The following is a 17,662-nucleotide window of genomic DNA, read 5'->3' as shown; positions in this document are numbered from 1 at the left end:
CGAACAGACAAACAATTTTGGGGCAATTTTACTCCTATAATGCTCCCTAGGGGGGCCGGGGGAGCAACCAGAGTTATCCCGGAAAATCCGTTCTGGCAAAAATTTACTTTCACCATAACTAATGTTAGTGCAAAATTTCAAAAAAAATCCAAGGCATGGTTATTGAGAAAATTGCAAACAAGCGAACAAACAAGAGTGAATTACTAGGCCCAATCCCTCCTTTGTCGGGGGGGGGGGGGATAAGTGTAAATCAAAATATGTGGATTAGAAGGCCATGAAAAATCTGTAACAGACAAAAACATTTTGACACGACAATGTTATCGCCAACATTTTCTCATACTTGCACGGAGAGATACTGATAGTTATACAGTTGCTTCATATTTATTATATATATCTGAGTATACTATCTGTATCTTTAGTCATGTTATACCCCTTCTTGAAATGTGTAGATTTGTCTGGAAAAGTTCATAGAAATGAAAATGCTCATAAAACAATACAAGAGGCTTTCTATAGTTTCATGAATACAACTTTAATAATTGTGTCTATTTTAGACATCCATATTTTCAGATGGATTTTTACAACGAATTTTTTTAAATTTTTCATGTCCAGAAACATGTGTTGAGTTGTCCTTTTAAATAATCAAATCCTACACAATTTCCACTACTACCAATTATTGCAATGTTCTCACTGACTATCTGATAGCCATTAACTTTTATTCTCAAATGGCCTTTGAGCCTTCATAAGCGTTTACTCCTTTGTAAAAAAAAAAAAAAAAAAAAAAAAAAAAGCGATAATGTGTTGCCTCAGCAAACTATAAAATTTCACATATTATAGATGGTAATAAATTATATCAGAGAGATAACCATATAAATTATACTATGAAGTACAAACTTTGGATATTTTTTATTAAAATTATTTTAAAAATTGTATAGTCCAAAATTCCCTATTGACTTGACTTTCAGAGATCTCATTAATTGTTGTGCTTGCCAGAGAAACTTCAATAGCAACATATAAGACATTTGAATACATGTCTAGACACAGCAACCATGACAGAAAATGGTCGCCAATTTCTAGAATGCGTCCAACAAGTCTTGTAAATGGTGTTTATGACAATGATTTTATGTGGACTGAAAAAATAATATTCCAACATGGAGCTGGCTTACAATTTAGAAATGATTCAATGGATTTCCGAGCGTTGGTTAACAGCCAATTCTTGGAGATGTGAAATCTGTAATTTACCATCTAATTATTGTACCATTATTCACGGTCAATAGTTGGAGATGGAAATGTTCAAAAAGATGGATTTGTTGTTCAAAATGAAAAAAAAATATTTTTGAGCAAAGCAAATTTTCCTTACAAACAATTATCTTTATAATTTATATGTGGAGCAAGTATTTCTTTTAGTGTCAGTTTTTGCATAAAACTCAAACTCACCGACCAGTTATTTTTCTAGGCCATTGTGTCTACACATTACCAATATTTGAATACATTTTCTACAGCCAGATATGAAACATAGCTAAACAATAGAGAGAAAATGAATGTGGCAGGACATTGCAGTAACCAAAACCTCACATCAGGTATTTATTTTTTATTTTTATAAGTCTCTGTTTATTTCATGGCATATCAACTCTTTGGAGTATTTATTTTCAATAATATTTATTTTGTATTTATTGAAAAAAAAAAAAAAAAATTATTAAGAAACTAGCCATATATAACCAGTGTTGCCAGATTAGAAACATACTGGCGGGCAGAGGGTTTAGTTAGTATATAAGATACACCAAATATTCTAACTTCTTACGATATTCCTAAAAGTGAACAACATTGAATTTATGGAAGCATAAAACACATCCATTTTTGTCTATTAAAATTAAATGGGAAATAACTCATAGCTTACAGGGGAAATAACACTCACAGCTTAAATAAACAAACTTACTTTCGTTCAAGGCAACTGGTGTTGCGTAATAATAATTGAAAATAAATTAAATATGAATAAAAAATAGATTAAATATGAATAAAAAATAAATTAAATAAATCAACTTTAAATAATATTTCTAAATAGGACTATTAAGACAATAGTATTACTAATAACTATCAATAATAAAGAGCTAATTATTAAAATAAATTTTTTTCTTTCTTGAATGTAGATTTCCTTTTAATAAATAGTATATAAAGAAATCATGCTGGAATGAAAGTGTGTAAACGTCTGTTTTCAGTATGAAAACAATTTGTGAAACAGTGTGCCTTTTGTACATATTAATCAAATTGTGAACAGACAAGAACATGACTATTATAATAGATTTGGCACAAAGTCAAAATAAAAAAGGGGTAGGTGTCATGACGAACTAATGCTAACTATGTTAGCCTAGCTAATTCCTACAATCCCTTTTCGATCACCAAAATACCACATTTATATTACACATCCTTCTTCAATCACCATATAAAATCATACCATAGCTAACCTATTTTTTTTTTTTTTTTTTTACACGGTGGTCACCATTTATCAAGGCCCGGAAGCCACTCAGGGATAAGGGTTATTGCAAGTACAGTATGTTAGTGTGGAGAGTTAATGAAGTGTTTACTTAAGAGAGCGGTTCATTAGGAATTTGTTAACGTTGGACTTAAAGACATCCAAGTTGTAGTCAGGTGGTAAGCAGGCAGACTGAGTTCCACAGGCGTGCACTTCTAAGAAAGAAGCTTTGTTCATGGAATCTACGTTTTGATTTAGGCACAGATAAAGAATGGGGGAAATTTTTCACAGTGGATTCAGCTAGACGGGTGTTTTTCGTGAAAGATTAGTGAGGGGGGACCAGAGATTGGAGCTCAGACAAGCACCTGCCATGGAAATAACGATAAAACAAAGATAGGCTCGCAACGTCACTTCTGTGGGAGAGAGGTTGCAGGGAAGAGAAAAGAGCATCCCCACTAAGTCACGAAGTCTATTTTGTACTCTGTCAAAAACCCATATTGTTGACAATACGCAATGGGATGGGGGTGGGGTGTAAAGAAATAAAAATGTTATTTGCAAAATAAATATGAAATATAAAAAAACCAAAAAAAAAAACCCTGTTACTAACCTACGGCATATCAACCCTTTGCAGTTATGTGAACATTTAGAATTGCACAAAACCCATAAAACTTTTTACTTTGTGGGGGTAGCATGCTCTTGTTCTGTCAGCCATGACTGGATAGAGATCCCAAGTAATTCACAATTGTATTTTTTCCTCCACCTACACTAAGGATTGAACCTTCAACCTTCAGTAGAATATCACTTTTACAATTGATTTTTTTCAAATACTCTAACCACTGCGCCACTTAGAACCTCTATCCAGTCATGGTTGATTAAACGAGAACATGCTACCTTTGCGAAATAAATAAAGGGTTCCATTCAAAATTCCATCCAGATTCCTCCGAGTTTGACAGAAACATTTCCGAGTTCAACAAGATACACCAGAAGAAGGTTGGAGATTACATTGACTGAAATGTTGTGAAAATGACACTCAAGATGAGAACAGTAGTCCGATGATTCCAAATAATCAGAATAACCAATCCTCATCTCAAGAATTGAGAAACGTAACACAAGATTTATACACAATTGTTTGTCGACAAATAACAAAGGCACATTAACACAATGAAATGACGATACAGCATGCAAGATCTACATAGCAAAATTCACTAGAAAAAGACATAAGAGAGCTTGGTTATGTTCAAAACGGTTTCATTCAACAATTGCAGTACAAACAAATCTTTTAGTCAAGCTCCCTTATATGTTCTTCTGGAAACTGTTGCACACTAGGGGTTGGCTTTATCGAAATCGAATACTAACCTTCTCATCATCTTCCCCCTAAAATTGATAAAGAAAAGTCAAAACAAATGAAAACCCTTCAGATAAAGACATCAAATAAAATAGAAATCAACCATTAAAAATTTTTTTTCCTTTTAAATAAAAAATCCATTCAGACATGGGATTTATTTTCGTATTCAAGTTGGACAGGCATTCTATGTTAACCCTTGGGCTACGATGGGTACAAATTTTTTCACATCACATAAAATCAAGTCTAGGGTCTTTGAAAAAGAATTTTTTTATCAAAAAACAATACAAACATTCAAGCATGGGTTTCATTCATTGATTAATGCAATTAAGGCAAAGAAAAATTCCATAGTCCTTGAAGACACCGTTGTTGCAATTGTTTGTAATAGAAAACTAGACGTTAAAAAATTAACAGCCAGAATAGCCTAAGGGTTAAGGATGATAAATTATTCACCTTCTGCATAGGGGGTTAGTCATAAAATCAGGTGTGGGTTTGATGAAAGTTTTTCTGTGGAATGAACTGCATTTGAACAAAATTTATTAATAAAATGATTAAAACTTCATGTGCATTTTGACAAACTTCAAGAATTAGATGGAATTATCTTCCTTGGCACACCCTCCCACTTTGTAGCTGAAATTGACAAGATGGTTGCATCATGATGGGTCTAATTAAAATTTGATTTTCCTCTGTAAGAAGAAAAAAAAAAAAAAGAAGAAAAAAAAAGAAGAAGCCAAACTTCTTGATCAAATTAAATGATATTAAAAAAAAACAAAAAAACTTTCTTATGAGAATTTCATTCCATAACGGGTACGCGCATCATAGAGATTTTTCTTTCTTTGTTTTTTAAAATATCTTTGCTAAAATGCATAAGCACCAATTGTTGAAATGTAATTGGAGTATTTTTTAGTCCATGTTGTTAACCACTTTTATTACTGTTACTCTTATGCTAAGCACAATAGAAGCTCTTAAGATATTAGATAGTAAGATTTTATGGCATGTCAACTGTTGCTGGACCGTTATAAATCAAAAGTGTACACAGAGTTTATCTGATTGTTTTCTAGATTAAGTTGTTGGCGTTTGTGCATTATGAGCGTATTCCTATATAAAAAAAAATCTAATAATGCATTTTAAATAAAAACACTAGCACATATTTACATGCCACGTCAGAATTACTAAAAATTCTAAAAACTACGAAAAATGATAAGAGTAAAAAAATAATTACAAATTAAAAAACACAATTTATCAAATTATCAAGTTTTATTTTAAAATAATAAAAAAAAAGTTTTTTCTTCAGTCAGTTTGTTGTACGGAATTCCGTATGACAAGCCGATTTATCTCCATTGTTTTCCGCGATTTCAAATTAGAAAATGGCAGATCAATAAAATGCGATATATTTTAATTTTACTTGTAATTATTTTTCTACTCTATCATCTATTGTGACTTTTGACTGATTTTAACATGACACATAAATACATACTAGTATTTCTACTTAAACTGCATTATTTTGACGTATGAGATTTTCACAAATGCACATTTGTTTTGTAAATCTATACTTTTGAAAATAATTTCGAAATGTTCATGTGATGTGGAATAATCTGAAAACAATATATGAAATCTTGGCAGGTAAAGGATGACTACATACTTACCAAAGTTCCCAAATCGAACTTCAGATGATGTCAAAAGACCTGTGGCGTAGTGGATGAAGTACTTGGTAAAATTCAGTTGTAAGTTGCACTGGGGGGGGGGGGTATCAAAAGTTCAAACCCAAGTCTGGGCGACACTTAAAATACGATTGCAAATTACTTGGGACTTCTATCCAGTCATGGCTAATGGAATGAGAGCATGCTACTCTTGTAGATTAAATAAAAGATTCCGATCAAAATTCTGTGCAGATTGCCACGTTCAACAGAAAGATTGCAGAGTTTGACAAGATACGCAAAGAAAGTCGGAAGTTATATCGACTGAAACATGAAAATTACACTCAAGATGAAAACAGAAATCTAATTCAAATAATATGGATTTGTTTGTAGCTTAATTTATTTTGTAACTGTATATTTTGTACACAAACATAATAAATGGAGAAGTCGTGTAGATTCGATGGTGAAGCATCCTGAAGGACGACAGAGATGAGATGATATTTTGTGAATAGTTTGCAAATGATACCGACACGTACACTCTAGTTGAGGTACAACTGGGAGCAATGACTTCTCAAAATTTTAAAAGTGAGATTACCACTGGATGTAGTTTTGTGTTATAGTTGGTTGGAAGGGAAAGGGGCTTGGATCGTTGATTGGGTTTAGAAATAGGGTAGGCAGAAATGGATTTTGTAGTAGTGAGGTGTTGGAGGGGGGTAGAAGCAAAAACCTTGGTCAAGGGTTTCTATATCAGTTTAAGTATTGTACCAGGGACAAATTCTATTCAACCCATACATTGATGGGATTCTGGCAGGTACTACCCCTTAGAATGAATCTGAGAGTAATGATAACTAGGGTATCTTTAAAACTTTTTCACCTCTAACAAGGTTTATTGCTACTTGGTCGTAAGAAGGCTACTATTTGGAATTATGTTTAACAGGGAATTGTGGGGAGTTGAGTAGCAAGAAGTCTATTTGCATTACATTTAAACTTTTGCATGTCGGTACAGTAAGAGAAGCAGGAAGGAATTCCAAAGTCCGACAGTTCGAAGGAAGAAACTATTATCGTAGACGGTTTTCCGGCATCTAGGGATTGCAACAGTGAAGGGAGGGATTTTGATACTTGTCAAATTAGCCGAGAGTATGTACGTCGAAGAAGGACAAGTGCTGTAAGTTCATCAGAACACATTTCATTCAAGTACTTGGAAAATAGGCACAAGGCTGCAACACTGGTGATGGGACAGAGGTTAGAGCTTGACCAATAGTGCGGGACCTTTTGGAGACTTTTTTATAAATCTTGTCTAAGAGGGGTAGACAAACGATAGAAGCACCGGAACAAATGTAGCAAAAATACTCTGTGCATGGGAAAATGGTGGCTTTGTAGAGGTATAAAAAAACTCTCCGGTATGAGTAATTTTCTAACACAGTAAAGAGCACCCATCTTCTCTGCAGTAGCCTTGACAATGTCTAACTTCATACTCCCCAAAAGCTCCCAAATCGGGGGCCCTTAACAAGGGTCAATTAACAGATGTTTTTGATGCATACAAATAGTGTTGCAAATTCTGATGTACTTTCAAAATATACAAATCTAAGTCTAATTTCTATAACTGAGTGTGGCCATCTTGAATACATTATGTGATTACCCAAATTACATTTCAACAATTTTTCTTCAATTAAAACAAGCATAATTTCACATATTTCAGTAGTTTTAGATTTTCAGATGAGAATTGGATTATTTGTATCATTCAGACTATGATTCTCATCTTGATTGCTATATTCACATTTCAGCTGAGGCAGTCAATACAAGATTTCAAACTGAACCAATTATTTAATCCACAAGGGTAGGTTGTTCTTTTTCTGTCACCCATAACTGGGTAGGAGTATTAGGTATTTTTGAAGTTTTATTCTTAGTTGTTATCGCCTGTAGTGAAGATCGTACCTTCAACCAGCAGAACTTTTGATTGAAGATTTCCTTGCAACATATAAATCGAAAACGCAACACTCACCGCATGCATTAATGTAATGGCAGCTGATCTACACACGTTCAATTCAAATTAAAATTATTGGAATGGTAGATTATGTCAATCTGGTTGCCATTCTGTGATATGCATGCTTAAAAGGAGAAATGAAAAACATTGGGCGTGTCCAGAATTGGGTCCAATACAAAAACAAAGAAAACTATGATGCCTCTACCTATGATGGAAAGAGAATATCATACACCAAAAATCACATAAATTGATCATGTAATTTTATTTTTATGAAGAAATTAATTTCTAAGCAAATTTGAGTTTTTTAATGCCTCTACCACTCCCATGTTAAGAATGGCTTTCTAAAATCTAGAGTTGGAGCTATCTCCTTTGTTTCCTCAGCCTGTTTTCAAGATAGTGTCGTGAGATCATATGTAATTTAACCATAAATTTTCATTTTCTTATATAAAAAGCTGAGCTCCAATTTACGATCTCCCCCCCCCATGATAAAGTTTCACAAAAAACACTCGTTTAGCTACAAACAACTATCAACAACTTTCCTCACTCTCTATCTGTGCCTAAATCTAAACACAGAATCCATGAACAAAGCTTCATTCCTAGAACTGCTTGCTTATGAAACACTGTTCCGCTGACCTGCTTCCCAGCTGATTACAATATGGTAGCCTTCAAGTCCAATGTAAACAACTTCTTGTTGAGCCGCCCCCTTAAATAATCCAAATTCTACCCAATCTACACCATTAACCCTTATCGAGTGGCTTTCAGGCCTTGATAAGTGATAATTCCTTTGTAAGAAAAAAAAAAAAAAAAAAAAAAAAAGACTACTTGATCAATTTACACGATGTTTGGTATACAATATTTTTGTTTCATCACAGATGTGTAAATCATACAGATGTTTTTTTTTTATTTTTCCATATTGGGGGAATTCTAGACAAGCACCGAAACAACGTTGTAGACGAGAAACAAATCAAGCAAATACGAACCCGTTCTGAATTATGGCTGCATATGTAATCGGCAGGCAGAAGATTTTCAATGGACAGAACTTGTAGACCGTGTTCTGTGCGAACTTTACTAGAGAAAAAAAAAATAAGACGATAAAATGATAAACTATTTGATGTAAAAAGGAAAAAAAAAAAAAAAAGCAAATTAATATTTTCATTCATAAAACAATTCTCGCTTTCCTTATTTTGTCCTTTTGTACAATTTACTCATCAAATCACTCATCCGTTACTGTTTATTACTCTCACCCTCACTCATCATATGTTGTTTGTCCCATCCCCCCTTTTATTTTTATACGCTTCCTTTCACTTATGCTTCCATCAATTTCTCCCCGATTATCGATATAAATAAAACATTTTCATTTGAGATATATTAGTGATGGAACGATTACAATATTTTTCCCCAATTCCGGTACAATTACTGATTCCGTACTAAATTCCTGTTTCCGATACAATTACCGATTCCGATTTTTTATAAATCTCTAAATATTTAACCATAAAAGTGTTATTTTGTCCCGATTACTGTTAAAACACATCTTAAATGTGATTATATTTTCTCAGACGTAAAAACACACTTGTGAGGGGATGATTTGGAGATTTTAGTCTTACTGAAAGTTTAAATCAATAAGTAGTGGAAGATGTTTCTTAAACCAAAATCAAATAAAGATGACTAAAGAAATCGGTTTTGGCATCAGAAAATAGGCTAAAATTTTTCCGATTCTGATACCCCAAAAAGCTCTCCGATTCCCGATTAATATCCCAACACTAATATATATATATATATATATATATGCACACACTCTGATGAAGAAAATCAGTTGAAAGTACTTGCAAAAAAACAAAACAAAAAAACAAAACGAAAATGACTATGGAACATTCCTACACAAATTACACAGAGACATAAGAATGACGATTCGAAAAATGGAAAACTTACAAAAAAAGATCATTAAGCAAAAACACTCCATGCTATTTAACAATATCTGTCTGAATAATATATATATATATATATATATATATATATATATATATATATACACACACACACATATACAACTGGTCAGATAACACTGAAATTAACAGGAAATAGTAACCGTAAGCTAAGGATAGTTTATAACAGGTAAAATCTTTGTTTGGATGGATGAATAACACGTACAGAAAAATGTCAGCAAGTTGTTCATTTCAACTTGCCAACATCTTTTTCTTTTTTCGCATGCCAAATTCAATTCATTTTTTCAAGTCGTTTAATGTTAAATCATTAACAAATGGAACAATAACAATAATAAACAAAATAATAACAATAAAAATAATATTAATAATATATAAAATAATGCTAATAAGTAAAATCATAATCTATATAAATAAAACAGTGTGTGTGTGTGTGTGTCCATATGTAAATATTTAACCGATAAACTCTGAAACTACTGGTCACAAAGCTGAGATTAACAGGAAATAGTAATTATACACCAAGAATGGTTTATAACAAGTAAAATCCTTGTTAAGATGAATAAATAATGTGTACAGAAATATGCCAACAAGTTGAAATGCAAAATGTTCATTTCAACTTGCCAACCTATTTCTATTATATTTTATTTATTTTTTTAATCCTTTGAGATGAGGCTCCATAATTCATGTATTCATTCTTTTGTGGACTGTTATCTGTTGGATATATTCTAAAGTCTATTTAGGGCAATTTGCAGAAGTGACTTTATGCAAATTACCTACTATAACTTGAGGAGAGGCTATATATAAACAACAAAAAAGAACCTTTGACGAGAGGAGGTACAAAAAGAATTTACCAAAAGGATGAGCAGAGTTAAAAAAAAAAAAAAAAAAAAAAAATTACTGGAAGGAATGAAAACACTTCTCACCTCTGTTACATAGTTTTCTTTAACAAAAAAGAATGTTCTCCGGAACAACCGTTTTGGAAACTGCCAAACTTCAAACTGACATAAGTATTACCCTTTATTGTATTTTTTAAATTATAATTGAATATAATTTGTTTTTGAATGCAATAACTTGTTGGTTTTTAATTGCTTTGGTCCGAAAAACAGAAGGTTATTCTGCTACAAAAAGATCTTTTTTTTTTTTTTGTTTATAGAAAAGAACAAAGTGTTAGAAATATATCCTCATCTTCATAATTGTTGTTTCATTACATTTCGGGCAACTCATCCTCTGAAGAGGGTCAGAGGATGAGTTGGCTGAAACGTAGTGAAATAATAACTAAACAAAAGAATAAACACATTTCTATTAATTTTGCGGATGCACAAATTCATTCATAGCTTGAAGTGGTTTAGTTTTAAATCTTATCAATAGCTCAGCAAGTTGAAATGCAAAATGTTCATTTCAACTTCCCGACCTATTTATATATTTTTATTTATTTATTTATTTATTAGGGAATGTGGCTGGAGCGCTAAATGTTTTGGTTTTGATTCTAACCGATAACACACAAGTGATTTTTTTTTTAACTTTTGAAATCAGTACTATACATTAAGTACAATATTCAATAGAGAATTGGCTCTGTAATAATAAATACAAAATCTGTATGAATTAAAATATATTTAAGCATATTTTATGACGGGGCGAGGCCAGGCGCCCCCTGCTAGTTAATAAATAATATTATAGACTTGTTCCAAAATTATATCAACTATCTATAGCTTACCATAAACCCAATGCAAACTTTTAAAGATGTGTAGGCTACATAAGTATATAAACAAAGTTACATAGCATACTTTGGATATGAAAGGCATTGATTTAACTTAAATTATTGACATCTTTGAAAAAGATACAGAAATAATCATTTTATTTAAAATATGTACTGTATAAATATATGAACAGTTTGGATTTTAAAGCAAAACATGTTTGATCTCTTGACCAGCTGTTGTGAGTTATAAATAGGTGAACCAGAAACAAAAACTTGGTTTAATTAGAAAATTTTTAGAAAACTGAGTATTGCTGTATAATCTTTTTATTAAATGAAAAATCAGACTTTTTATTAGTTCATTAAAGAAGAAAATATACAGTTTTTAATTTTTTTTCTTTTTAGTTCAAAAAGGACGATAATTTTAAAACGAATTGGAAAGGTTTAAAAGACATACAAATCCAAAAAGCAGTAAAATTATCGACGACATACAGATATGCAGAAGAAAGAAGTTTAGTTCATGACTTTGAAATGTTTAATAAAGTTACATATGCTCTGAAAGTGTAAATCCATTTTCATTGAGCTTAATAAACCAATGCAATTTTAAGATAACCTTATTGAATATATTACATTATAAACATATTTGTTTTAAAGAGAACACATACACACACATATTTATTTATTTTTACTAATATATATATATATATATATAAAATATGCATGAAATACATTTATAAGTCAAATTGCAACATAATATGAAAAATAAACAAATATTTATTTAAAATTAATATTTCGGCGATAGATGCCATCCTCAGAATTTTATACGTTTTTTTTTTTTACCTTACTATGATGGTAAATTGAAGAAAAAATTAGTAAAAAGCCTGCATGTTGTTCGTCTGCATTGTCTGCGGCAATTAATCTAATTATGCTGGACAAGTTAATATAGACACTGGAGCAGGCTGTAAAGTACTGTCAACAGAACAAATTGATAGTATCTGAAATGAGGTGCAAGACATGACCCCCACCCCAAAAAAAAGAATGTGGCGTGGGGATGGGCTCAGAACATACCCTTACTGATTGGAAGAACTAACCTTACCATCTCCCTTCGCCAAAAAAGAAAATTTAGTTTTTAATAACATGAGAAAAAAAAAAATAGTTTCGATTTATTTACACAAAATAAAACAATATTAATTCATAAAACTTACAGTCGGTTGTAATTAAATTTTATTTGATTTTTTTTTTAATTGTAATTCGTTTGTATCTGATGAAAGTTATTGTTTCCCTAATGTTTTTATGATTTGCTCAGTGGCACTCGACATATTACGGCGATTGATGTCAGGCGTTGGTTGAACCCGAGTGGATATTTACAGAAATCAGGTTCATAAAATGCACCAGTACCGACATTTATAATTATGCTTTCTTTTCATTTAGTAGAGTTTCACTAATGTACAGTTTGCCACATTTTTTGCATGGAATGGAATAAATGCCAGTTTGGATGTGGTGTGCATTTTTAGTTGTTAGTATTTTTGATCGTTTGCAATGTTGTTTGTTTGATTGGAATTCCTAATTTAATGTACAAGGCTTTGTTGTTTATGCATGTGGGTAGGATGGAGAAAGGATAGCAAGTATTGAAATGTAAACACTATACTCAAACTTAGCGCTAACATTTGCAAAGAATGCAACAAACAATATATACCGGTGAACATCTATTATTTCCACAAAAAAAAATAAATAAATAAAAAATAACAAGGCACAAGATGGATAACGGATTTCTGTTTATTTATATATATATGTATATATGTGCGTGTGTGTGTGCGTGTGTAATATAAAAATTCTTCAAGTTCCAAATATCAAGTTTTATTTTTAAAAAATTAATAAAGACACCATTTTGAACAACTTACGAGAAGGAATGACAGAACATAATTTTGCAGACTTGTTAGTCGCAATACAAAACAATATTGTTTGTAATGGATACTTTATGAAGAGTAATAAATGACCAACTGAGTAAATTTGATATTTAGAATGTGGAGAATTATTATATTACACTATATATGCTCTGGAACCCAAGAAAAAGGTATTCATTGAGTATGGACTATTTCCAATATATATATATAAGAAAAATTTTTATTATAAAAAACTTTACGAGAAAAAATTTTTTTAAAATCCATTACGATTGGTATATACAACCCGAATACATTTCAAGTAAATGATTAACCTATATATATATATATATATATATATATATATATATATACACACACACACACACACACTATAATCCAATGAAATAAAAAAAATACAAATTAAAAAGTGTAATCATTATAATATTAACATTTGTATCTAATAAAAAAGAAAATAAATATAGTAATTTCATAACTTATCTTCTATAAGCATCCATCTCCATTACATAACTATTAGGGATTCTCTTAGCTTGATTGAACTCTGCGTTAAAAAACACATAACCTGCCATTTGGTTTATAGTATCCAGTAAAAATTTTCGTTTTCACCACTACATTCCCAAATCTGTCTGGGCTGAATGTTTATTTTTATTTTTTTAAATTTGTTTTTATTTGCTCTTATCAAACATTTTTAATCCTATCCTCATTTGGCTTTCTTTTCCTCCTCTTTGCTATATCAGATATAGCAAAGTGAAACCTGGTCAGTGAACAATTGCATAGGTACCATTTGTTTTACTTGAAATTCAATATTTTTTTTGTTATTTAAATATAGAAGCACCCCATTACTTCATATATTAAAAAAATAAAAAAAAATAAATAAAAATGAATAGGAATGCTTAAACCTATCTTAGAGTTTATTTACATACACTAATGCTAATAGCAATAATAACTCTCAATGTTTCATAATAAAAAATATTAGTGCTGGTGTAGATTGATCTTTTAAATTCGTGCATTTCAGATGAAAACATTATTACATACTAATGTCATATCAAAATTATTATAAATTAAAAAAATTACAAAAAATGACTAAGTACAAGAGGTGCTAGATGCATTTTTAAATAAAAAAAATCATCCACAATTATATTCTGACACATTGTGTTTAAAAATGTCAGACCCTTAATTAAAGACAATTCATATCAAGGGAGATAAGTCAGTTTGTCAGAGAATTGGTTACATAACTGTTCCACATTAAATATGATAAAACTATAATTCGATAAATTTTATTTTTATTTGTAACTAGATGCTGCGCCGCGTTGGCACCCACAATGCTGAGTCAAACACAACATCAAATACACTCGATATCGTCTTACCACCAATGCTTACACTGTGAACTCAGAGTATGAGAAATTCCTATATGCACAAAATAAAATCACTGAAAAAACAAAACAACCCTAATTAAAGGTAAGGATAATGAGTAAACGTTGGATAAAATAATGGTTAAATTACGAACTTGCCAGGATTCGAACCTGGAATCTTCTGATCCATAATCAGACGCGTTATTCTTTGCACCACAAGTCCTGTCCGTATGCAGAAAGATGTTACCACGACTGTATACAGACAGTGGTAAATTTCATTGACATGAATAGGTAACTTTTTCGACAAAACGGCCCCAAAACCGTCATTTCAGGCTTTTTGTGTAACTCGGCATTGTTCGTTACGAACCATACATAGAGAAGGACAATCTAGGGACTCACATCTTTCAGGGGGGAAAAAAAGAAGAACTTTTCAATTCGGTGCATCCGTTCGAAAGTTTCATTGGTATACACACACATACAGACAGAGACAAATAAACATTTAGAATTTTATTAATAGTATAGATTATTTGTCTACTGGATAATTTTTCGTAATTTATATCAATTTCAACATGACAATGTAGCATGTAATAAAGTTTTCACCTACAATGTGTTGGTTTAAAAGATGACCAATCTACAAAACACCAAATTATCTTTGAGAAATATGGATGTGTTTCAGTTCGATACAAAATCTCCATTCTAATAAGAATTGGGAATCGTTATTTGTCCTGAAGAAGACTGTTTCACCAACTTGTGGAAACCTCCATAGCACGGAGCCAAAAGTGGGGGAAAAAAAATGAAAGAAACAAGAATATTCTGGAACTTACTTTATTTCTTCGATAGAATGCTTAATTACTTCTTTCCAATTCGAGAATGTTGGCACTTCCTTTTGTGGACGAGGGGATAGATCTTTCTGTTCTGGTAAACATATGTCAATTCCGGTTTCCTGGGCAAGTTCTACTTCTTCTGGAGTCACAACTACAAAACAAAGAGATTATTCATTTTTTTATTTATTGCTTTAAATTATTAAGAATATTGATACTTGTACAAGAATTCCCCCTATATTAAAAAAAAAATCTACATGATGTATGTACCCTTGACAGAAAGAAAAAATTGTACACTGAAACCTCAAATAAATTAACCAAGTAGTTTTATTTTTAAATAAGAAAATAAAATTTTGTGAGCAAACACGATATTGTGACACCATTTAGAAAACAAGGGCAATAACTCCAAATACTTCAAATATGCAAGATACAAATTTTTGATGTCCTTTTTAAGGCTTTTCAAAGTCTTTCAAGGCCTTCGCCAGACAAAATTCAAGTTTTCAAAACAAAATCTGATATATAAACAATGCTATAATAAACCAAAACACTTATTAACTTAAAGTCATTTTCATTTATCTCTTTATCCATGCGTCCTTGCTAGTTTAGATAAATACTTTTGCAGTTTTAACAAAAGAGCTACAATAATACCAGAGTGTCTGCATTTATACTGAACATCTACAGGATGCCAACATCAACATTACATCTGAATGAGTCTCCTGTGGAATTTCCTGCTAGTTTTTATTAATACTTAAAACATAATTTAATAGAATTTCTTTCAATTTTATTTTTAATATTTCAATAAAAAATTTTTTTACTGGACATCAAGAATATAATTTTCGAGGCTTTTTCAGGACATTTTCAGGGTAATAAAGGAAAAAAGGGCTTTTCAAGGCAAAATTCAGAATTCAAGGACTTTTCAAGCCTGTACGAACCCTGAAGATTTGAAAGTCATTCTTACTATTGGAGAGCGAGGTAGCATTGGAAAAACTCAAACTCACTTTAAAATGATTTTCTTTATAAAAATAAAACTACATCAATTTACATGGTCTTTTGGATACAATATTTTCTTTCCGTCATGAATATGTACATCATACAGATTTTTCTATATTTTTGTTTTTTAATATAGGGGAAACTCTTGTCTTGCTACAACCACCATTAACAATTCCCTCGCCCTCTATCTGTGCCTAAGACTAAAACAAAAATCCCATGAACAAAGTTTCTTTCCTAGAACTGTTCATCTATGAAAAATAATAGCACGAGGCCGCTTCTCAGCTGACTATAACATGGTCGTTTTCCCACGGATTCCATGAACAAAGCGTAAAAGCGTTTTCCAAAATAGTAGATAACTAATAAATAAACATTGATTCTTTTTTTTAATGAATGAAATATTTTACTAAAATAAAAATATTTTTTAAAAATCCTACTTAAAAAAAAAGCTGTAAACATAATTATATTTCTACATAACACACAATTACATAACAATGCATTTTTATTTTTAGAGATCCACTGGAAAATTAGCAAAAAACTTGGGGAAGGGCTTGTTCAGAATAATAACGGAAATCAAAAAGTTGAACTTTAATCAAACCAATGTTATTTACTTAATTGTGATGTCAAAATTAGTAATCCAAAAATTATGAAAATTGATAAACTAGAAAATTAATTATTAATGAAAATTGCCTTTGAAAATAACTGCAGTTATAAATAAATAATAAACATTCCAAACTAAGAGTTACTTCCCTTGTTCAAGTTACATTTCTATATATAATGGCTGCAGAAATTCCCCTCTGGACCAAAGTATCGTAGGTTTGCAACAACAAATGCTACATACAAATTCTATACATCTAGACTGATAACCATGTAGCTTCTGAATACCATTTTATACACATTCAACCGTGCTATTAAAATGCTACATTACATCCTCTGAGCAACACCATCACAATATCTTTAGAGGAAGGAGTCCCTATTTTTTCGCTGCAACCAGTACAAATTTTACACGGTCCACAGATTCTGTGATTACACCAACTGTATTTGGCTCATTACATATATATACCTAACATAATCTCTCTTGTTCATAAATACTAAAGGCTCCTATACCAAGGTCTGTCCATTCTGATTGACTGAACTCTTAAAATTCTCATATTCCGGAATCCAATTCTTCAATTTATAAACGAATGCTTACTACTATTAAAATATGGCATCACTTAGAGATACATTAATATGCCCAGCGTCAAGTTCATTACATTCATAGGTCATTACAGTCATATAAGATTGAAAAATACAAGACATAGAAAACCGTTAAACGAATGTTAAATATCCAGTTTACTTGCTTTATTTTACAAAGTTTAAAACACGTTATCCACTATAAGAATCTCCTTTGACATTGTCGTGCTTGACGCCGTCAGTGATGATGTCTGTCAACACAACTAAATAACTACGCATCCCTTGCAATCAACTTTTATAGCATTAAACACACGTGTACATTGGTGATGTTTCAAACAGACACATTACGTACATATATTGAAGAG

At 31.3% G+C, this 17,662-nt stretch overlaps 1 protein-coding gene across 6 annotated transcripts in view; it reads right to left on the bottom strand.

Annotated features, from left to right (window-relative positions):
* The window catches only part of LOC145246685 (cilia- and flagella-associated protein 410-like), a 115,577-nt gene that overhangs the window by 59,269 nt on the left and 38,646 nt on the right, over nt 1-17,662 (bottom strand). For 3 of the 6 annotated variants that reach the window (XM_080108405.1, XM_080108406.1, XM_080108408.1), the window contains exons 4-6: nt 15,141-15,291; nt 8,411-8,498; nt 3,824-3,841 (exon numbers count right to left, since the gene is read on the bottom strand). In XM_080108405.1, coding sequence (XP_079964531.1) covers nt 3,824-3,841; nt 8,411-8,498; nt 15,141-15,291 — 257 coding nt within the window. The remainder of the gene's footprint in view (nt 1-3,823; nt 3,842-8,410; nt 8,499-15,140; nt 15,292-17,662) is intronic. The other 3 variants (XM_080108407.1, XM_080108409.1, XM_080108410.1) reach the window with 1 other exon arrangement.

This window comes from Euprymna scolopes, chromosome 24 (genome assembly GCF_053919585.1).
Source record: "Euprymna scolopes isolate OS-2025 chromosome 24, ASM5391958v1, whole genome shotgun sequence".
Taxonomy (NCBI): Eukaryota; Metazoa; Mollusca; class Cephalopoda; order Sepiida; family Sepiolidae; genus Euprymna; species Euprymna scolopes.
The sequence above is the reverse complement of the archived record's forward strand: the minus strand, read 5'-3'. Positions and strand labels throughout refer to the sequence as shown.